The sequence below is a fragment of the Pomacea canaliculata genome, linkage group LG7, assembly GCF_003073045.1.
Source record: "Pomacea canaliculata isolate SZHN2017 linkage group LG7, ASM307304v1, whole genome shotgun sequence".
In the NCBI taxonomy this organism is placed as follows: domain Eukaryota; kingdom Metazoa; phylum Mollusca; class Gastropoda; order Architaenioglossa; family Ampullariidae; genus Pomacea; species Pomacea canaliculata.
In genome coordinates this window covers 26333208-26356041 of record NC_037596.1, presented here as the reverse complement: position 1 = coordinate 26356041, position 22834 = coordinate 26333208, and the positions used below count along the sequence as shown (strand labels likewise).

The 22834-nt window shown below is 38.0% G+C and overlaps 1 protein-coding gene across 3 annotated transcripts; it reads left to right on the top strand.

The window, feature by feature from the left end:
• Nucleotides 1-3997: 3997 nt before the first annotated feature.
• LOC112568847 lies at nucleotides 3998-16074 on the top strand. 3 transcript variants are annotated; one of them, XM_025246360.1, is made up of 11 exons: nucleotides 3998-4246; nucleotides 5560-5664; nucleotides 6120-6214; nucleotides 7176-7340; nucleotides 9130-9321; nucleotides 9875-10045; nucleotides 10703-10984; nucleotides 11185-11321; nucleotides 12053-12245; nucleotides 13237-13374; nucleotides 13636-16072. In XM_025246360.1, the coding sequence occupies exons 2-11, from the start codon at nucleotides 5657-5659 to the stop codon at nucleotides 13650-13652; spliced, it is 1398 nt and encodes a 465-aa protein (XP_025102145.1). In that variant the 5' UTR covers nucleotides 3998-4246; nucleotides 5560-5656; the 3' UTR covers nucleotides 13653-16072. The 3 variants fall into 3 exon arrangements, with proteins under 3 accessions (XP_025102145.1, XP_025102143.1, XP_025102144.1); XM_025246358.1 differs by having other exon boundaries at nucleotides 13237-16074; XM_025246359.1 differs by lacking the exons at nucleotides 3998-4246; nucleotides 5560-5664 and having other exon boundaries at nucleotides 6196-6214; nucleotides 7252-7340; nucleotides 13237-16073.
• Nucleotides 16075-22834: the final 6760 nt, after the last annotated feature.

Genomic DNA, 22834 nt, shown 5'->3' with positions numbered 1-22834 from the left:
ACACACACACACACCTTACATTTCCATTATTGACTATCATTTTGAGCAAGTGTTACAGATTAAACCATCTGCCATCCAGCTGCCTTGATTTCAATAAAAAAAAAATCATCTGAAGGACACCATTCAAAAACACTTTTATCAACAAGCAACACATTTTTAATGTACATTAATTCCTTAACAGTGTTTTGTGAACATGACAAGGGATGAGTTAATACCAACACTTAATTCCAATGTGTTGGGGACTGTAATCACTTGGTGTGTGATGGTTGATAAGGGTTGTTAATGTTAAAATCTCTTCCTTTCTATGGCTCATAAATCCTCTCCATCTCTTGTAATCTCTGGACTCTCTCACTGTATGTTTTACCCTGGCCATCTGTATCTATGTATGTACATGATGGCGTCTGATGCAAGTGTGTGCGTGTTTCTGTACATGCTTCTGTCAAAGAGAAAGAAGAACTGAGCACACAAGAAAGCTTGTTTTCTGATGTTTCTACAGTCTTTGTCACACATGACATCAACTAAGGCTCACATTTTCTTTCCTAAATTAAATCTTTACATAGGATATTCTAAACACAGCCATCTAGGCCCCTTAATTCTAAGGTCACACAGCATACATGTCCCAATACATATATTAAACATGAAAAAATCTGGAATATACTTTTCTCAGTTTTAATGTGCAGTCGACTTTATTCATTTATTCATTTATTTAAATATTTTGAACTGAAGATAAAGTATAGAAATTTTCCACAAAAGGAAGACAAAAGAATAAACATCACTGTTTTGGTTTGATTGTTTTCTAGTCACTAATAGGTGAAATGTCTTACTTTATGCCCTCTGACAGCTTGTACCCAATACATTCTTATATTTTTAAGTGTTCTCTAGTTCGAGGCGTGTGGTCACGTAAGCACTAGACCTTAATTAGGGAGATTTTCATGTCCCACCCTAAGTTGCCCCATCACACACAAACAAACAAACAACCACTGAGAAATAAACAAGTGTGTTTTACCGAAGCTGAAATTTTAGTGTAAGTTTTCTTGCTTAATTGGCTTAATGATTAATCGAGTACATTAATTATAACTATCAATTTACAAGCTGACCAGTTTTTCTTTGTTTCATTCAGTAACTCAAATAAGATAGAAAGCACAAACAACACAATTATTACAAGACTTTGCTGAAAACACAATTTCCTAATACATTTTCTATGTCCCCCTATGAGCATGTCCTGTAACACAAGAAACATAAGAATATTTTTTTTCTGTAGCAATGAATTCAGATTACTATTCCCAAAAGTTAATTAGCATAAGTAGTATGCAGCCTTTCTACACTGTTAGACAAGTCAAGGAAGACAACTGCTCTCACTGACCTGCTAATTAGGTGTTTAGTTTCATTAAAAATATTAAACCAACTTATTGCACTGTGCACTTTGCTTCTTTCTAATATACATGTACAAGACAACCAGAAAATTATGATTCACGTGAATGGAATACAGCTCGAGCAGATGACAGAAGACTATTTGCAACAGATATCCGAATCAGGATTGAAGGGGAAAAAATACTGTGACAAGTGCAACCTAACAAATCAGACAAAACTAAAATAGTTATATTTTCTAGAGGTAAATTAGAAAGAAACCAACATTTATACAAAACAGTGAGAGACTTGAAATAGTAGACTATTTTCTCTGTCTTGGCATGAAACTAAATTATAATGAATTTCTTGTAGCACAAAAAGCTTTATATGACAGAGCCTCAAGAATCTGATTTGTTCGACTAAGAAAATGTGAACAGTCACAGCTCTTACTAAATATACAACTTGATATATTTGACAGAATTGTTCTTTCAATACTTCCTTAGGGTTGGTAAATATGGGCACCAAGAAATTAGTGATATTTGTGTTAAACTACAGCTAAAATTTTACAAAATAATCCTTAAAGTAAGAACTCCATCCCATCTTGTACAGTACTTGAAGAGTGTGGTCACTTCCCTGGTGTCTTATTTTTAAAAGTAGAATGCTCAGTTTCAGTTTTCAATTGATAAATGCAAATAATAGTAATAAACTTTCAAGCATTTTGTATAGAATACACTTAAATTTACATGAAAAAATATCCTTAAGTCTATCTATATCAGTACTGTTCAGAGAATACTGCAAGATCTTGGTCTAAGTGGAATATGAATAAACCAGAAACACATAAACAGGTCAGGTGTCTGGTTCAAGAAGAAAGTAAAAAATGAGTTCCTTTCAGGACTGATTAGTATATCCAGAACTGGATTGAGGAGAACTAGACTTCAAACAAATATATTCAAGCTATAGAATTTTTAAAAGTAGTTTTTTACTAGAACTCTACCTAAAAATATTTCCCCATGATTATCTTCCTTTAATAAAATTAAAGTCCTGGAATAACCATCTTCCAGTGAATAAATGTAGGCAAACAGATATCCCTAGAAATAAACAACTCTATAGAATTTTAACACTAAGGATATAAGCGATGCACTTTATTACCTATTTAACTGTAAAAAAGTTGATGACCAGTGTAAAAATTATTTACCAATTCACATTCATAAGCAAAATGATTATAAATTCTAGTCATTATGAACTTCAACAAATGACAGTCTTTGCACCCATACTTATTATTTATAATCTGTATGAACACAACCAAACAGAGTGAGATTAAGATAAAACTGTTTTGCAGACTTGATTTCAGACTTCAATTCCCAGTTGTTATACTATAAGGCCATCCTTTAAGTCCACAACATGCTGACTCTGATTTCAAAGGAGTAAAACACATGGGTACGGCAATAATTAAATGACAACAAAATATTCAAAGCTTCATTCTTAAGTTTGCAATTTGCTTAAAGAGGAATTATGATGTCCACGCACAAACACTTGTAAAACATATAACCAAGGTTAGTTGTCATGAGTATGACTCACAGCACACTGCCCAAGGAAGTCGACTTAACAGCATCAGTTGAAACTGTCTACTTAATTTAAGCGGCTAATACTTTTTTTTTAAAATTAACACTTAACACGAATGTGAATGTCATATGTCAAGGGAAACTACTGAGTTCGCTTCGCTGTAAAGATGATTTACCCCCCTTTCCCCGTGTCTAACAGCTTTCGACGTTGTCTCCCTTGGCGCTGTATTTTTAGCATGGATGTGTATAGGTGGATAGCTGTCTGTCTGCCGAGACCAACACTTAGCCTCTTGCGAAGTTCTCCGCTGTTAGTCTCAGTGAGCCTAAACAAAGAATGTGACTAAGCCGGAAGCTTTCTTGTCTCATGCCTCGTTTTAATAATTAATCTGAAATATGACTAAACCGGAGGCTTGCATTAACTGGAAATAAATCGTCTGCCGGCAGTCCAGTAATACAAGTACGGGGTGAGATGTTCGTTTGTCTAAGACTTTTATACATCTTTACCAATATTTTCATCCTCTGAACTAGATAATCACACACGTATCATACATTAACAAGCCACAAAAGTATAGAGAATGCAGACATATAACAGAAATCCCAATGTTCAGTAACCTTTGTAATGAATTGTAATGCAGACAGAAAACAAGTTCCGACATCTGGTCTCGTACAAATCGACATGGGGAAAGATACATCAGCAGCTACCTGCCATTTTTGACTTGTGTGAAATTAAAAACTAAAAGTACACTACATACACTACATACATTGTATAAACTATATACACGGAGCTGTCATTGCAGGAACGCCTTGAATAGACTGTAAACAGTATGTATACACTGTAAGTAATACATTATAAATAGTAACTCTATCAATATTCTGTAAAACATTGTAGACAGTAATGCTAGTTCCACATCCTTAGTAATAGATTGTATATAGTAATACCATGTATACCCTGTACATGTGTACATGAATATTGTGTCACACTGTAAGTAATATATTGTACACATTATACTGTGTCACACTGTAAGTAATGTTGTGTACACACTGAACTAGCACTCTGTACATACTGTGTCACACTGTAAGTGCTTCCTGCTGGTGAAGTGCTGGCGGCGCGAGGACAGGGACAGTGCTGCTCACTTCACATCCTCTATCAGACGACGTCGAAGCTGTTGTAGTCAGGACTGCCAGACGACAGACGGGGCCAGTGGTTGCTGCAGTTACCAGTCATTGCCGAGATCGTCGAGCCCCTGACTGTGTGGTTGTGACCATGAGGGGACTTATAATCACAGTCACTGGTGTGGTGGTGTTTGTGCTGACTGTCTGCTCGCCTGCCTCATCGGGTGAGTAGTTCACTTCAGCATTAGGGCCAGCGGCTGATGGTGAGATTTTATGTCATACACGGCAGCTGCTATCTTACTCTTCTTTACTTAAGTTGTTATATGTGTGTGTGTTTACTATGTTTGTGCGTGTAACTTTCTTCTACTATCTGTTAATAAATATATTGCATAGAGTATCTCTTCGCCTAACCGGATAGACGGTGATTGCCTTCTGTCTCTTGCTGCTTGTAGTCTGGAGACCTGTTCGTGACACAATGTGTGTATTTAGTAAGTCTTTTAGTTGAGCTGTGATTATGTGACGTCACTTCCTGTCATCTGGATTATTTTCTGTGCTTTAACCACCTTAGTTCTTTCTATGGTCCACATCGTTGATTCGCAACCTTCTGAGCCATCTTGTTGCTGTATTAATTGAATTTATATTCATAAGCAATTTAAAACTTTAAAGCGATTTCTACATGACTTCCGCGATGCCACTCATCGTTGTGAGGTCCAGAACAGACAGCCTTGTAGTCTGAGGTCGGAAGTCTCTGTCTTCATTGGAACATGAGTTACTACTGAGTCTTGAGTTTGTGCTCACTGGGACTGCTCGGTGTATTCTGCCGGCTCCACCTCTAAGCAGTAGATAACAATTGTAGATAGATTTGTAACAGAAGATGAATTGCTATCAAAATTAGACAAACATCTGAGCGAGGTCATAAGGTCAAAACGGTTTCCCTTATTCTATTTACACAAACAACCCAATACATTTAATCAGTATTGCAGGAATATAATCTGTTAAACAGAAGTCAATCCCTCACTGGATTTTTCTAAACAAAGCAAGGGCAAGTCGTTGCCCTGGTGAAACATGAGCATCTTGTCTCCGAAGTCATAAAGTAGTGTGTAGACCTCGTAGATGTCGCGATCACTGTAGCTGTAGTTAAAACTCGGTGTCAAGGATGAACTTAAATAAACAGCAGGTAATGTACAAGGAGTCTGGGCATCACATTGCTACTACGACAAAGTTCCATGCTTTGCCCTGTAAAGGGACTTATTCTTGCAACAATTTCGTGCATATGAGAGTATGTTTAACTGAACACATAGCATGACAGAAATATTTCTAAAGGAAATCAAAAAATATCAAATTCTTACTACTCAACGGTGAGTTTTCAGTACATTCCGCTTATATCCCTTGTCATCGCCAAAAAAACTTCCTTCCACACACATCCACACAGACAAACACACTTAAACGCCAACACAGACATGCAAGCAAACACCAGGATGCAGCTCTGGCGGCTGTTCTCATGATATACATGTCTAGGATTTCATTCTTGTTGCAGACTGTAAGGACACGTGGCCAGCTTCCTCTTGTTGGCAGTTCCTTTACAAGTGTGATCAACCAGTGCAGCAACAAACGTGCCAGAAGTCTTGTGGAATATGTGGCAGTACGTTTACAATTACATCCGTCTCCGTGTACTTTGATGGAGGGCTGAGTGTTTTACTGGGTGTAATTGTAGCTGCTGACTGATTGGAAAACAACAAATCCTTCCTTACAATGATTTAATAATCTCATTCTGTCGTAGCAAATGCGTTGTTGCTGAGTTTATAAAATAAAGTGCATTAAATCAAGGGTCGGCCTAGTCTCACACCACCATCTCCATGATGACCTGTCCTAGACCTTCACATAACAGTTGTTTTTACAGGAACAGAGGGTTGTAAGTAGAGAATGGCTGCTGCTGCTGCCCGTGATTTCTTTAAAATGTTCAGACTGGTGATACTTTTTCTGTGGAACTCATACATAGAACAAATAATATGGACTGGAGAACACACACGCACACGGACGCGTACACGTAAAGAACTACAAACACCTATCATTATGTGAAGTTTCTACTTGTTGCAGGTTGCAAGGACGTATGGGGAGCTGGGATAATGTTCTTAGATGTAATGAAGATTACTACCAAACAAACTGCAGGAAAACTTGTGGAGTGTGTGATGGTATGTATTTACCTCAAACAGGTGTTACCATAGAGAATGATTCTCGCTACAGTGACAAGAGGTCACCTTACCTTTGTTATCTCTGTGTTACACAGTACACACTTAATTCTGACTGTTGTGTATCACTAGCATGAAGCATAAAGTATGTCAAAAAGGTTAGATGACCAGTAGGTCAGGTGTGAAAAGGAAGATATCTCACCGTGTCCTGATATCTCACCTGAATGGCTCCATTCAGAACACAAATTGAAACCTTCACATGGGTCGTAAAAAACTGGGACAAAAGAGTTTGCTATGAGTAGAAAGCACCATTAAAACAAAAGAAACAGGAACACAAGTACAACTTAATTATATTATTATATACCGCAGTTATAAAACCATTCAGGCACTGTAGAAGTTTCATCATTATTAATTGTCACAAAGATAAAGTAGAACTCACTCACTGCAGGATGCAACCTTATTACTGTCACTTGACAAAGATACGTATGACATGCTACACACAAACATAGTGCACAGAGACATAGTACACAGACACATAGTACAGAGAGACAGGTTACACACAAACAGTACACAGAGACAGGTTACACACAAGCATAGTACACACAACGTACACACAACGTACACACAAACATAGTAGAAACAAACAGGTTATACACAGACATAGTACACACAAGCATAGTACACACAAAGTACACACAAACATAGCACACAGAGAAAGGATGCACACAGATATAGTACACACAAACACAGATCTAACATCGGCTACTTGCTCATTTTATGTGAGTTTTTTGTGTGTATGTACTTTTAAGCTTTCTAGTGTACAAAAGGCTTTTATCTGATTCATCACAAAAAAGAAATACTGAAAGAAGAAGAGAGAAGACTATCTTAAACTAATAATGCTTATCATTATAGTATTAGGAAGAAATTGGCTAACCAGTCATGAATGTACTGTTTTGATGGTCAGGGTGTGCAGACATCCACGCTGATTGTAGTTCACGCAAAACACAATGTGAAGAAACCTGGGTACTTGTTGGCTGCAGGAAGACCTGTGGGGCCTGTCACATCCAAGATACAGGAGGACGTGAGAGTGATGACACCATGACAACAACAACCTCGACAACTGCTGAGAGTAGGAACAAAGTTAATCTTTTCTTGCTCATTTAGTCTGGAAATATCAACTAATGTACAGCATGCTTAGTACTTTATCTATTTTATTTAGTCTCCCTCTCTCTCACTTGATATACTAAGCAACAGTGTGTGTGTGTGCTGCTGAAAATGTGTGGGTCTGTTGCGTGCGAGTGTGTGTATGTTAGTATGTATGCATGTGTGCTTCTGACTGTGTGTATGTGTTCTCTGGCATCCCTTCCTTTCCTAGAGCTGGTCAGTGACCCTGAAGCATGTGATATAGGACCCAAGTGTTTGTGTACAAATAACAGGTCACATGCACGGTCCTCGCCCTGTTCGCCGCACTGCATGGTGTCCTTCCTTCTCTTGTGATTATTCTGAGTACAGGAGATGTACCTTTGCACTCTGTAGTTTTCTGGTTCACTGATATGTGTCACGGACAACACCTAAGGACGTCAGACAGACGGATTTACAACATACACAACCTCGACAACTGCTGCAATAATAAATGTTATCAGTATGCAGCTCTCTATTTACACACAATATATACATATATCTGTGTGTCTCGTCATCAAATTGGTACATTCTGTAAGTATTAATATTAATTCAAACTTGAGTGCGACAGAGATGAATGAGAAGATGTTAATGTCAGATATACATAAGTGTGTGAGAGAGAGAGAAACTTTAAGATTTCTCTCCTTTTGTCTCTACCTTGTTTTGTGTGAACTCCTAACTGAGGATCATTTCCATCTTTAAACATTAACTATTCCGAATTGTCAGTCTCACCCATAAACAACCGGTGGTCTTATAGTCAGCTCAAATATCAGTGTCTCCACTGTTGTCAAGGGCTTGGAAATACGAGGGACTTGGGTAGTAGGTATTTGGTATCTAAACTCCGGGTGTTGTTGCTGGTGAGGGTAAACCTCATCAACCTGATTATTACTGCTGTTAGTGTTGTCATCATGGGACTCATCATGCTCAAAAGTCTCTGTTTGTCATGTTCCCTCCCACGTACCTGACATTGCTGACTGCTTCCAACTGTTTCCGTTCATGATTTTCAGCCTTGAAAGACACCATCGGAAGCCATTTCACTTAGTTCTTAGGGAACACTACATTGTTTCAGCTCATACATTAAGCATTATTTGATAAAATAAAATATTCATAAAAGTAATCATCCTGTAGGTTTAGTTTGTCGCTTGTTGTGATCTCATAGCGTTTAAAAACAAAGTAGTCAGAATTTGTTTCTTTTTCACTCTGCTTGAACATCTGAACTAGGGCGCTTCTCTCTTCGGACTAATTAATCTAAACTGTTATTCCTGGTTGGATCCCATTGTTATTTATCGGATGGTCTTGGGAGAGGTTGTTGTCTGTCTTGTTACTAGTCTCAGTATGTAATCTATGTTTTCAGTACAGCAGTGCTGTCTGTAGAATAATCACTACTAGCTTTCCAGTAGGTTATCTGATACATCACATGAGTTACCATCAAGAGTGATTTGTACTGAAAGGTGGAACTCATCAACATGTCATGTGAATCTTTTTGTGAGGAGACCAATACCACTAATGACACAAAGCTGAATTTATAGTTTGAATATAGTTTAGGTTGACAATAAAACCAGAGCTTTATATCTTAGAAATTCTATGTCTCTTCTTAATCTGGATTTGCTTGTAGTCTTTAGTACACAACACAATTAAGGTACCTCCACACGGCAAACACACTAAATATTCCACTACTACTGTTGGTGTGTTCTTTCACATCTGTGACCGTGGAGAGATAAACAATAACAAAATTGCAGGAACAAATCCAATGGGTAACAAAGACAACCAGAACCAAATCGGAAATTGGGGAGAGTGGGAACCCTGGGATGTGTGCAGCGCCACCTGTGGAAAAGGCGTCACAACCCGACGGCGCACGTGCTCCCCTGTAGGAGCCAAGTGTCAGGGCGACAACACAGAGACTGATGAATGTCTCCTTACACCCTGCTGTGGTAATGTCTGCTTACTTATTGTCATGGTTACAGTTATTTTACATCACAGCTATATATATATTGTTGTCACCTTCCTTAGTTTTGAGACAAGTTGTACATGTGCTCTAGAAGTTTGTAGACTTGTTACTCAACTTTAAGAGGCTGAATAGTTCTCGCAAGTTTTCTTCATTTCATGCAGGAACTAACCCAATAGAAACTCGAAAGCTGACTGATGGTTTATGTGTTCTTATGTCCTGTGTTGTCCGTACGGAGGCTAGACATAAAGACTACTTCATGTTGTTCCTAGTGAGTCAGACTCGAAGGTATCTGGTTTAAGACCTCACCGAGCCTGTCTATAGAAAACTTATCTGCTTCTCCAGCGGCAGCTTTGAAGGACTAAAAAAACATTATATATCAGGGGAGATAACGACGCCACAAAGAGAGCGATGTCGCTCAACTTTATTATGTCGTATCCTAGACACGGTGAACCACACGTTAATATCATCTACATCTTCTGGGCTTGGCCACACTTTGTCAGTTCTGACTTCAGTCCACTTGCTACTTGTCATTGCAGTTCCCCGTAATGGCATGTGGGGCGACTGGAGCGACTGGTCGACTTGTTCTTCTTCTTGCGGTGGTGGATCTCATACAAGGTCAAGGATCTGTACTGGAACCAACTCATGTGGACAATATTGTCAAGGGAAAAGCAATGAATCCACAGCCTGTAATGTTCAGGCGTGTCTGAGTAAGTCAGAGTAAATAATGTAAGTCGCTAGGATGAGCTCGTCTTTACTTTTGCTTTCTTTCTTCATCACTCGATCACCCTTCTCACACTTTGTCAAAATTTCGTTTTTTCTTGCTCTGCCTCTACACTTTTATTTTGTAACTATACAAGTGTGATGCGAAAACTAGAACAGGAGAATGCGCAAAATAAAGGTTATGCTTATGAAAAAATATATATATATAAATATAAATTAGTTGTTCTTAATGTATACTTGAAAACCTCTATTTTCATCTATATACATACATTGTAAATGTATCACTTGCAATCGTTGTCTTTAAAAGCCATGTTAAACTCATGCTTTCAGAATCAGGAACGCTTTTTTGTCGTAGTCACCATACCTAATTTATAAGTACTCTGTGTTGTACGAAAGCAGTGAAAGTGTAGTTCAGGTAGTCTTCTTTAAGTGGAATCTGTAATATCCAGTACAGTGTGACCCCTGCCAGTGACCGGGATGTCTGGTCCCATGGGATAAAATAACAGTTAATAAATGAGGGAAAGGGGTTGTCAGACACGTTGTGATGGTGTTTAGAGCTCTGTGTTTTGTGATGTTACATATTGATGTCTAATGTTGACATTTAACGAGCACAAACAGTTCATTTCAACCGTTTTCATTCCAAGGACCACCCGCTGTTCCTTCCATCACCACAAACCCACAAACCTCACCATTCAGTGCCGGTGTCACGGTGACCTTAACCTGCAGCAGCCCTGACCTGGGATCTCCACCAGCGACACTAACGTGGGACACTGCGAGAGAAGGAATGAGGACCACTCGAGTGAATGATCAAAGAATACAGTTACAGCTTTTGAACTTGTCAGTTGAAGACGATGAACGCAGTGTGAAATGTCTGGCCAGCAACACGGTCTCACTTAATGAAACATCATTCGTACTTCGTGTTGATAGTAAGTAAATGATTTGTTTATAAAAGGTAGGTTTATTTCGTTTCTGCTGGTCATCGCTCAAGGCTGAAAGGACGAATTTCCTAATAAACTGTCTCCTAGGTGAACGTAGTTTAGAAGATACACAGCAAAAAGACGAGTTCTAAATCTCATTTTCTTTCTTTTTTAGATATGGTAGATACTATCATTTTATACACTTACAGAAAACGCATCATATGGAGAATGCCGTGCGTCGGTCAGTAGCTCCACCTGGGAGGTGACGGGTTACTGTGACATTATTCAAGTATTTTCAAGTAACAATCAGTATGACTGTCAATGGTACGAAATAAAAGGAAGTAATGTGAGTATCATTTGAATAAAATCCTATCTAAACACACAGCATAGTTTTCTGTCTACTTGTTTGTCTGTTTGCGTTTTTGTTTATTTGTCAATATGAGTGATTGTTGTTGAACGAGAAGGAGTATACGAATGTCCATGTGTGTTGAAGTGTGGTTTTAATAACTGTCTTTCGCATATAAAAATCTGCCAATTGCTTTTGAAGTGCAGGACGAATTGTAAGATGACAAGTTTGATTATAAATTTAACATCAACATGTTTTTCATAAAATCCTCCAAAATTTCGCAATCTGTAAATTATAATATTACTGTCATCTCTTTAGTCAAAGACAAAATTTAGCAAAGTGTTGAAGACAACAGCAAAAGAGTAGTTTACTGTATTCAGCTGTAATATTTGAAATAGATTGATAAATTGCATTCTCTTAAAGTTTAGTTTGAAAACAAATACAGAAGACAGTAGTTTCAAATGTTATATTTGTCTAGGTGTTTCACGTGTTTTGGGTTGTTGAATACTTTGTAAGCATCACATGTTGGCCCTTGTAACTTTAGAGCTCGTTGGGAACTTTACACCACTTCCTTTAGACAAATACATTATTCTAATACTATTTAAAGACTTTTGTTGTTTTTTTAAGCCACAAGGAAGAAGATTTTTTAGAGCTTTTTAACAACAGAAACAAAATATGTTCGACAAGCTACAGTCTTTTTATTAATAACTATTTTTTTATGTTCTGCATAGACAAACAATATCCCGAGTTCCTTCAATCTGTCTCTAATCACACCTGGAGGGAAACTACAGAGGGGAAAGTGTGGTTTCCAGACAAAGATTCCTCGAGACTTTCCTCAAGGGCGTGAATTAAGCAGAGAACTTAAATATCAAATGTACTTTAACCCTGGAGGTACATGGAGTCCCATTGTCAATGTTACTGTAGGTAGGTAAACAAATCTCTCTTTCTATGTAATAATTCATTTGTTATTTTCTGTCATTTTGTCAGTATATGGAAGTGATTATGTAGCTTCAAAAAAGATTTGTATTTAATTTGTTTTGTAAATGTTTCTTTTGTGCTACTCCTATATCTCTAATGATCCATTAAAGCGGCTTTTGAGCTTATTGTTTGAAATAAATGTCTAAAGATAACAGATAATTCTTAGTTTTCTACTTAAAGTTAATTTTGAATGATACGCAGACATCAAGATAACAGTCAAGATGTACTTGTTTGTTTGTTTGTTTGTTTGTTTGTTTGTTTGTTTGTTTTGTTTGTTTGTTTGTTTGTTTGTTTGTTTGTTTGTTTGTTTGTTTGTTTGATTAGTGTGAAATATGTCAGCAAACAGTAAAAGATGACAGACTGACTTCTGCGTGTGACACTTTTAATTCCATAGTAAACTTCTCTATTAGCACCTTCATCATCAACAATCCCTTAACCTTACTGACCAAAGAAACACTCAACTTCTGTCTTTCGTTGCTGGCTATTTTCCTATCGTTTTGGCCCAACATTTAATAATCCCCTTTCATTTTATTTCAACTGACTAACCTGTCAGAGATCACAGCCTGTAAGAAGATGTCTAGTCATAGAAAATTTAAGCACTTCTGATAATTGTAAGATGACATTTGAACGAGGAATGAATTTCCAGTATTCATGTCTTTGCTTGAGAAGAAAACACAAAAATAATATTATCTGACGAATACGAGTACGGTATAAATAAAATACACGAAACTGGCAAAGCCAATTGGTGGGTGACTTGGTAAAACAGTATAGTTGACATTAAATTTCTCTTTGAGATGATACCCATTGAAAGTCTGGCGATAAAGATAACAAAATATTATGTTCGTCTTTTGTAGATGAACGTGTCTTTAATTGAATGCCTGTTTAAATTATCTAACACTTGAGGGCTGAGGGGCTAAACACAACTCGTGTATTGTAGTGTTTCCAGTCGAGTGCTCAGACAACCTAACGGACTGTCCACGTCTCGCCACGCGCTGTGCCGACAGTTTTGTACAAGAGTTTTGTAGGAAGACCTGTTCACGATGTCATGTACACAGGGATTCCTCTGATGCTGCAAGTATGGCAACAATGTTTTCTCTTTTATACCTCACTGACTTTTGTACTCTCTCTCTCCCTTTGTCTTTCTCTCTTGCCGAATCCTCTTCTTTTCGGTCTCTTCTGTTTTCTTTGTTCATACTGTGTTTGTCCCTCTCTCTATATATATATTTTTACCTTGATATTTTCTTTTCTTTGTCTTCTATATTAATCATTCCTGCTCTGTTCTTTCTAGCTAATCTCGCTCAAGTCTATTTCTATTTCTTTCTGTCTCTCTCAAAAGGAAAGAAAGCTGAATGACAGACAGAGAACAGACCAGAGAGGGAGAGTGAAAATAAATACTTATATAAGAACGAGTTAAAGCATACGCATTTGGATTTGCTCGTTGGGAGGGGGCTATGAAGAGATATACGCACCTAGTTGGGAGAAAATCAAGAAGAGAATAAAGAGATATTAATGGGTAGCGCAGTCAAAGTTCGGTAGAGAGGCGTTATTCTGTTGGCAGACGACACATTGACATGGAGTGGACATTAATGAGTGAATGGAGGAGGAGTTCGGGGAAATCAGTAGCATTAAAAGAGGTATATTGCAGTGTTAGAATTGTTACACAGGTTCAATTTTAAGTTTAAATGTCAGGGAGTTCATTGAGTGCAGTCATACTTTATTCTCCTTATGATGTGCAATCAATGTTGCAAATGGCGACTGGAAGAATGTATCTGCTAAGATTTGTTAGCTTGTGTGACTCTTTGGACTTGGTAATGATGGTAACATATTTAATCTACTTTGTGAGCCTCAACATGAATGTATAATAAAAATGTACTATCCGAGAACATATTTGATCCTTGTTTAATCGAATGAAATTTTAAGCCCTTTTTCTAAATTTTGAAGTCGTAATTATTATTTGATAAATAAATCTATGATTGCTAGAAAAAAGCAACCTTATTGAAATACTTCCAAACAAATATTATGTGTGTTGTCATTTTTCTGGAAATAATCGTTATCCGATTACAAATGCGACATTTTGGGATCATGTGAATTTCCTGCTGTGTCGGCGATCGGTATTGACGGTATTCACAGTATTCACAGTATTCCCGGCATTTATAGTATTCACGGTATTCCCGGTATTTACGGTATTCACAGTATTCCCGGTATTTACGGTATTCACAGTATTCCCGGTATTTATAGTATTCACGGTATTCCCGGTATTTATAATATTCACGGTATTCACGGTATTACGCTCTTCGATGTAAATATTTATACTCCACGTGTGGTTTGTTAACACAATATGGCCGATATTGAAGACTTGCGTGTCAGCACTATATGGCCGATACCACAAGCTGCTTGGATTTTATGCTATCAACGTGAGTGACTTTATTTTGTAGCAAAACAATTTCTATCATATGCGTTGATATATATATATTACTGGATTAAACTTTTCTGGCTTGTGTTTATATTTGTATTTGAATACAAAATATTATTATTTGTATTGATGCTTTCATTATCAGAACACATAATGTTTAAAGAGCATGTACTTGTAGAGAGAAACTCTACCAACTGAGCCTTAGGGTCTTAAAATCTTGGAATGTGGACCTGCTCCTTATATTTGTAACAGTAAGTGTGTAAACACAATATTTACGATTATCTTTCAAAATATTTATAATTATCTTTATTTACCAGTTACTTTTCTAAATTTATTTGACCTTTTATAGCCCAAACTGTTCCTATACAAACTATGTCCGTTATACTTACAGTCTAAAACAAAAATCTTAAAGCATATTGAAAAAATGTTTTTTATATTGGTTACATACACTAGATGGAGCTCTGTTCTCACATGGGAACAAAAGTTTTATTATTTTATACAACTGCTCTAATGATCATTTTACTAAAATGTGATCTCAGTTGAATGTTCCAGAGTTCAGCGGCTGTGTTACAGATGTCACAGTGTAGATGGAGAGAACTTTGCACTTTGAGCAGATCATATGAGCATTTTTCTTGCACAGCCTGCATGTTCTTTGTTTTTCTGATGAGATTAGGTGATGACTGTTACCATCAAACCTCACATCACTAACTGGCTTACTAGATGGTTTAGATGTTGATGGTGCATGATGCTCTGAGTGCTGAAGTAAGTTACAATGTGCACACGAAATTCCAGAGGTAACTTTTGCCTTTAACTTCAACGTGAGCCAACATGTTGATGCTATTGACAAACAGTGGCCACCACGACTTGTTTAAAAGAAGCACTGGACGATAGTTGTCCAGTAGCCTGTCCAGTAGGTCTACCCCACCCATGTGAACATTATATAAGCCAATGACCGCTGGCTGTGGAATAAAACTGAAACTTTCCGGCAGAACTCCACCTTCTTGACTTTTCCAACAGTTTCATACTATTGGAGTTTGAAGCAACCACAACACATTGGTTATCGTGTCATTTCACTGTAACTTCTGTCTTCTTTGTTCATATCCATTAATGAGCCCTGCTTCAGTCTATTCTCACAAACAGTGATAAATGCTTTCGTGTCTTGCTCTTGAATTGTCAGAAGCAGGTCATATGAGGGAAAGAAATTGTCAAAATATTCCTCATGTCATAGTGGAGTGTGTTTGTATGTCAGCAAAGACATGACAATGCGATGAATTAATAATATAAAAATATGGGTTTCTTAATGAACACATTGGGCGTTAATGGTTTAATAATATTCACAATAAGCTATCACATTATTTATAAGTTTTTTTTCCTTTACAATTATCGTTTAAATTATGAATTTCTTTCAGCCAGTAAGAGGAAAGACAGAAGATTGGACACCACACTCACAGACTAAAAAATCAGCCGGAAACTGTTCGGCTTTGAAACTTCGAGATAATAAAAATGTTTCCTGATTAGACATTAGTCTCTGTCAGCTCTGTGTGTGTGTTTGTCTGTGTGTCTATCACTGTGTTGGTGCATGTGTGTAATTGGGAGTGGGGCGCATATGAGAGTGTGTTTATGTATGTGCTCACGTGGGTACGGGTGTGGGTAATCACACCAACATCCAATCAAGCAACCCACCCACTCACCCCACCCCCTACACATACATACACCTTACATTTTTAAATCATCTGCCATCCAGCTGCCTTGATTTCAATAGAAAAAAAAATCCTCTGAAGGACACTTTTAAAAACACTTTTATCAACAAGCAACACATTTTAAATGTACATTAATTTCTTTACAGTGTTTCGTGAACATGACAAGGGATGAGTTGATATCAACACTTAATTCCAATGTGTTGGGGACTGTAATAACTTGGTGTGTGATGGTTGATAAGGGTTGTTAATGCTAAAATCTCTTCCTTTGTATGGCTCTAAAATCCTCTCCATCTCTTGTAAGCTCTAGAGTCTCTCACTGTATGTTTGACCCTGGCCATCTGTATCTATGTATGTACACGACAGCGTCTGATGCAAGTGTGTGTGTGTTTCTGTACATGCTTCTGTCAAAGAGAAAGAAGATGTGAGCACACAAGAGAGCTTGTTTTGTGATGTTTCTACAGCCTTTGTCACAAATGACATCAACTAAGGCTCGCATTTTCTTTCCTAAATTAAATCTTTCCAGAGGATGTTCTAAACACAGCCATCTAGCCCCCTTAATTCTAAGGTCACACAGCATACATGTCCCAATACATATATTAAACATGAAAAAATCTGGAAAATACTTTTCTCAGTTTTAATGTGCGGTCGACTTTATTCATTTATTTAAATATTTTGAACTGAAGATAAAGTATAGAAAAGTTCCACAAAAGGAAGACAAAAGAATAAACATCACTGTTTTGGTATGATTGTTTTCTAGTCACTAATAGGTGAAATGTCTTACTTTATGCCCTCTGACAGATTGTACCCAATACATTCTTATATTTTAAGTGTTCTCTAGTTAGAGGCACATGGTCAAGTAAGCACTAGACCTTTATTGGGGAGATTTTCATGTCCCACCCTAAGTTGCTCCATCACAAACGAACAAACAACCACTGGAAAAAACGAAGCTGAAATTTTAGAGTAAGTTTTCTTGCTTAATTGGCTTAATGATTAATCGTGTACATTATAATAATGAATTTACCAGCTGACCAGTTTTCTTTGTTTTATACGGTACCTTAAATAAGATAGAAAGCACAAACAGCACAATTATTACATGACTTTGCTGGAAATAAAATTTCCTGAGACATTTTCTATGTCCCCCTATGAATATGTCCTGTAACACAAGAAACATAAGAATATTTTTTCTGTAGTAATGAATTCAGATCATTATTCCCAAAAGTTAATTAGCATAAGTAGTATGCAACCTTTCTACACTGTTAGACAAGTCAGGGTAGACAACTGCTCTCACTGACCTGCTTATTAGGTGTTTAGTTTCCTTGAAAATGTTAAACCGACTCATTGCACAGTGTACTTTGCTTCTTTCTAAGATACATGTACACGACAAGAAGAAAACTTCGATTCACATTATTGGAATAAAGCTCGAGCAGATGACAGAAGACATCTTGGCAGCAGATATCCACATCAGGATTGGAGGGGAAAAAATACTGTGACAAATGCAACCGAGACAAAACTAGAATAGTGATATTTTCCAGAGGTAAAATAAGAAAGAAACCAACATTCATATAAAACGGCGAGAGACTGGAAATAGTAGACTATTTTCTATATCTTGGCATGGAACTAAATTATAATAAATTTCTTGTAGCACGAAAAGATTTATATGACATAGCCTCAAGAGCCATGTTTGCTCTACCAAAAAAAATGTAAGCAGTCACAACTCCCACAAAATATACAACTTGATATATTTGACAGAATTGTTCTTTCAATACTTGGTTACGGTTGTTTAATATAGGACCAGAAATTAGTAATATTTATGTTAAACTACAGCAAAGGTTTTACAAAATAATCCTTAAAGTAAGAACTCCATCTTATCTTGTATAGTACTTGAAGAGTGTGGTCACTTCCCTTTTGTTTTGTTATTAATTAAAAGTTGAATGCTCAGTTTCTGGTTTGAATTGATAAATGCAAATAATAGTAATAAATGTTCAAGCATTTTCCATGGAATACTCTTAAATTAACAGGAAAAAATATCCTTAATTCTAGCTTTATCAGTACTGTCCAGACAATACTGCAAGATCTTGGTCTAAGTGGAATATGGATAAACCAGAAAAAACAGATTTGTCAGGTGACTGGTTCAAGAAGAAAGTAGATAGGTCACTTCAGGACTAGTTAGTAAATTAAGAACTGTATAGAGGAGAACTAGACTCCAAACAAATATATTCAAACTATACAGAGGCGGCGTTAGGACCACGCGGGGCCTGGGGCCGACCATCCGCGCGGGGCCGGGTACATTGAGTACGTGTATCAACATCCCTATTGATATGATGCCGGAAGCACTGATTTATATACAGTTAGATAGGCTGGATGTATTTCGCGAAATAACGCACGGATTTAGTGTTTTAATTGTTCCTAACCGTTTGTGACAGTAGTGGTTTTTTCTTAAAGCGAAATAATTTGGTGACGATAACTTAATAAACTACTTGTTGTTATTGTCGGGCTTAACGTGAAGACATGGGTTCAATAATTTGCATAATTAGAACTTGTTTTCTGTGTTTTCTGAACGTCAATGTTTTTGTCACAACTTGTTTAATACAGCTACATGTAGCAATAAGTCATAAAGATGACCTCGGGTTAGGTGACCAGACGTTTTGGGGGCGAAAGCGGGCCGCGTGCCGATGATGGTGTCGTCACCGACAAAGAACGCCGAGAAAAAAGGGGGGAGGGGGACTTTCCTCTGACTTTGCCGAGTAGTGGTGCTTTCAACGGCAGATCTGTCCACGCCACTACAGTATTCCATTTTAAATAGAAAACCGGTATTCAAAATTTAAATTAAAATATTCCTACCTTATCTCCCGCTCAGCCAACTTTGCGGACGTGAGGTGAGGCGCTGTAACAAATTATGGTGCTTCGCCATCTTGCGAGGCTGTTACTCCGAAACCGTACTTCATAGACCGTGAATCTCCTTGTAAAGTTTCGGTCATTGCAAGATAGTGTCATAAATTTTTCCACAAGGAATTCCTGAATTTTCGCTGTCAAAGTTGCACCTCACAATTAAAAGTCCTTTCAATGTTTTCACCTATAACTGTCTTTACACTGGCGTCTGGCGATGTCCGTATCGTCCCCGACATTAGTTTAGTCACTGACCCGAACTCAAAGAAAACGATTACTGGAAGTGAATAAAATGCCGGGCAGCGGAAAACACGCTGGTGGACAAAATGCCGAGAGGTGAGGGCAAACGTGCTGACGTAGGCTTGATGAGATGGCAGGGTATCTGATGTACCCGGGCCCGCGGTTGTGAAGGGGCCCGGCCTTTGTCAGTGGATTGTTTTCCGTCTTTTTCTTTTCTCTTAAAGAAAGGTCTGAAGAAGGAACACCCAAGCAGTCTGCAGTATACAATTTCCAGACCTAAGGTAGGCGGGGTAGTCGGGGTAGCTGGTCAGGTGTCAGAGGGCCGCTGGACACAATGATTTATCGCGCATGAACCGTTAGAAGAACGTTCGTGCATTGAGGTCTCTGGATTAATGTGCCACTTCGGGGACCTGCAAGCAAGTTGGAATTGACAGTAAAGAGGTGGATATGTTACTGATGTATGGCCACTCTGTGAATGGAGAGGATGGGGCCCACCACTGGCACTGCAACCTCTAAGCCCGAAGTGAGAGATGTCAAAGGAACCTGTTTCCTGTAGTTACTTCACGACACCGTGAAACTTTTCTCTTCCCGTCTCTCCATCACCAAGCAAACTACATTAGTCTACAGCTCTATACCCGGGGTGGCCTGTGGATGCCTTTGGATCGGCATCGTCTGCCAAAATGTAAAATGCACTTGTTTTCATTTTTTTTAAAATTTAGCCTAGCTTACTTTTCTAAACATTTATTATATCAAGTAAAACAGAGTTAGAAATCGGCATTCTGTAGCATTCCAACACAAAGTTAAAAGATAAAAAATAACAGGCTGACATGACTCGTTAGAGGCTGCCTTCAAAGGAAAGTGAGTGACTTCAAGCAGCTTCACTTTACACAATAAAGTCGGCAGGTGAAAGCGATTGTGTACTCATTGGTTGTCCATTTCCATATATCACTAGGTTTGGGGTGTAGTCAGCTGTTGGTGTGGGTTGCCACTGGGAAGTGGGGGAACTCGGAAAACCGTAACCAAAGAAGCTGACACCTTAAAGAGGGACGAGCAGACGACCACCGGCGATGTACCAGCGGCGCGTGCAATAAGATATCGGCCGGCAGGTCATTGTCGTCACGGGTCAAACACCGGAGCCCGCACAGCGACGAAAAATAAAGCGGGATCAAGAAAACACCGCCAAAACCAAAGGTGCGGATGAGAATCAGTGTACAAGCGGGACACTGTGGACTTGCCAGAAAGCGGGACATTGGGTGTCCCTGCCCGGACATTTTATGAGCAGGCGGGACACGAGGTCAAAAGCGTCTGGTCACCTTACCTCGGGGCTGAAGCGCGGGGCCCCTTCGAGAGCGGGGCCTGGGGCGGCCGCCCCATTTGCCACCCCCTAACGCCGGCCCTGAAACTATAGAATGTTTAAAAGTAGATTTTATTACTAGAAACCTCTCTAAAATACTTTCCCGCGATTATCTCCCTTTAATAAAATTAAGGTCCTTGAATAACCATTTTCCAGTCAATAAATGTAGGTAAACAGATATCCCTGAAACAATAAACAACTCTATAGATTTTGTAACACTAAGGATATAGGAGATGAATTTTATTACCTATTTAGCTTAAAAAAATTTGATGACCAGAGTAAAAATTATTTACCCATTCACATTCATAAACAAAATGATTACAAAATCCAGTCATTATTAACTTCAACAAATGACCTCAGCAGATTCCGATCTCGTCTCGATGTCATAATGTCTGGTTCTAGGCCAGAGCATTAAGGCCGAGGTCAGGTAGGATAATTACAGGTGTACAGTGGTCAATGAAGGATCAGTAACAGACAGCCTCTTGTCTGATGCAACTAATCAAGGGTGCATGCAGGTAAGTAAAAATGTTTAAATGCCTCTCTTTACAATTCCTTAACTGTTAAGTCTATGAAATAGCAAAAATAAGTTTTAAAGAAACTTTCACCCACACCTGAACAAGTTCGTGTCAAGTTTAACAATGTACAGAGATAGTAGGTTCATATGTACAAATGTGTCAGGAAAACAAACATGTGACAAAAAAGGACGAAATAAAATGAATGAAAAGAATGACCCAAAGTTTACTCACAAATATAAATATATACACATATGCAGCAAGGATTCAAAGCAGAAGAAAAAGTCTGATTTTTTCGTATGCTTCCCCCGTTCTGATGCTAAATGGTAAGAAAACTTTCATATGGCAACATTTTTTTCTTTACCTCTCGAGTTTGGTAAAGTTCGCACGTGCTCTCTCGCCTACACACATGAGTCAGAATATCATGCAGTTATACGTATGACAAAGAATCATTTCTCAAATTCTTTTCTTAATGATTAAAACTAACACATACAGCAAAAGCGGAAAGACAACTCCTACACAGAAACGCATCAAAGGAAAGACTCGGTGCTCGCTCTTTGTCTGTCAGAAACACTAAGAACAGTGAGCCACACTTGATCAGAGAGGCAGAGGTACACTTTCCCTGTCGTCAGAGACTTGCCTGCTCGTCTCACCGATATTCTTACTGTCACCAGTCAAATGTCTGTGATCAAAGATAAAACAGGGGATGAACTATTTTATTATATTATTTTTAGCTACGCACACAAACTTTGTTTTTCAGCCGTCGTTCCTCAGCGCCACCCTCAGTGTTGTATTATCTAACATCGACAGTGTTTCTAGAGTGCAGCAGACGACATTAAACTGTTGGGGGAATCGTCACCCAAATATTTAGGAGAAACTCCTTTGTGCAGTTAGTGACATCAGAAACTTACCAAGTAGACTACAATACTGGTGTTGTACTTAATTTACACTAAAGTCACTACAAGAGCCGGTATACGACTGTCTACACACTGATATTATGTGTACTCATCAGTGTGTATACGATTTGCAAACTTCTCTTCAAAAGTATAGTACCTGTGATTTGGAGTAGCTTTTACACAACTTTCTTTCACTGACCAATTGATTCGTTAACACTTTGTCTAAACACTTAGCTCAAGCACTGATTCTCTTTAATAATGTCATTGTCTTTATACACAAACTTCTGTCACCACACTATTGTAACCCTATTTAAAATATAATATTCTATTATACAATACAATTATACAATATAATAAGTATTTCGATATTGTAGGCTGCATTGTTTAATAAAATAAATGTAATTGGATTTGTATTCTTACACCTAATTAAATCAGTATAAAGATTTCCCTGTAAAATTGTCCCCTGTCCCCTAATAATGGGATTTCTGCAGAGCCAGTCATCATCATTGGCTCAAGTCGCTTTCCAGAAACAAG

Coding starts and splice junctions, on each gene's coding strand:
- LOC112568847 (XM_025246358.1), top strand. Junction 11,322..12,052: donor ACGAAATAAAAGGAAGTAAT/GTGAGTATCATT, acceptor TGTTCTGCATAG/ACAAACAATATCCCGAGTTC. Junction 12,246..13,236: donor CATTGTCAATGTTACTGTAG/GTAGGTAAACAA, acceptor CGTGTATTGTAG/TGTTTCCAGTCGAGTGCTCA.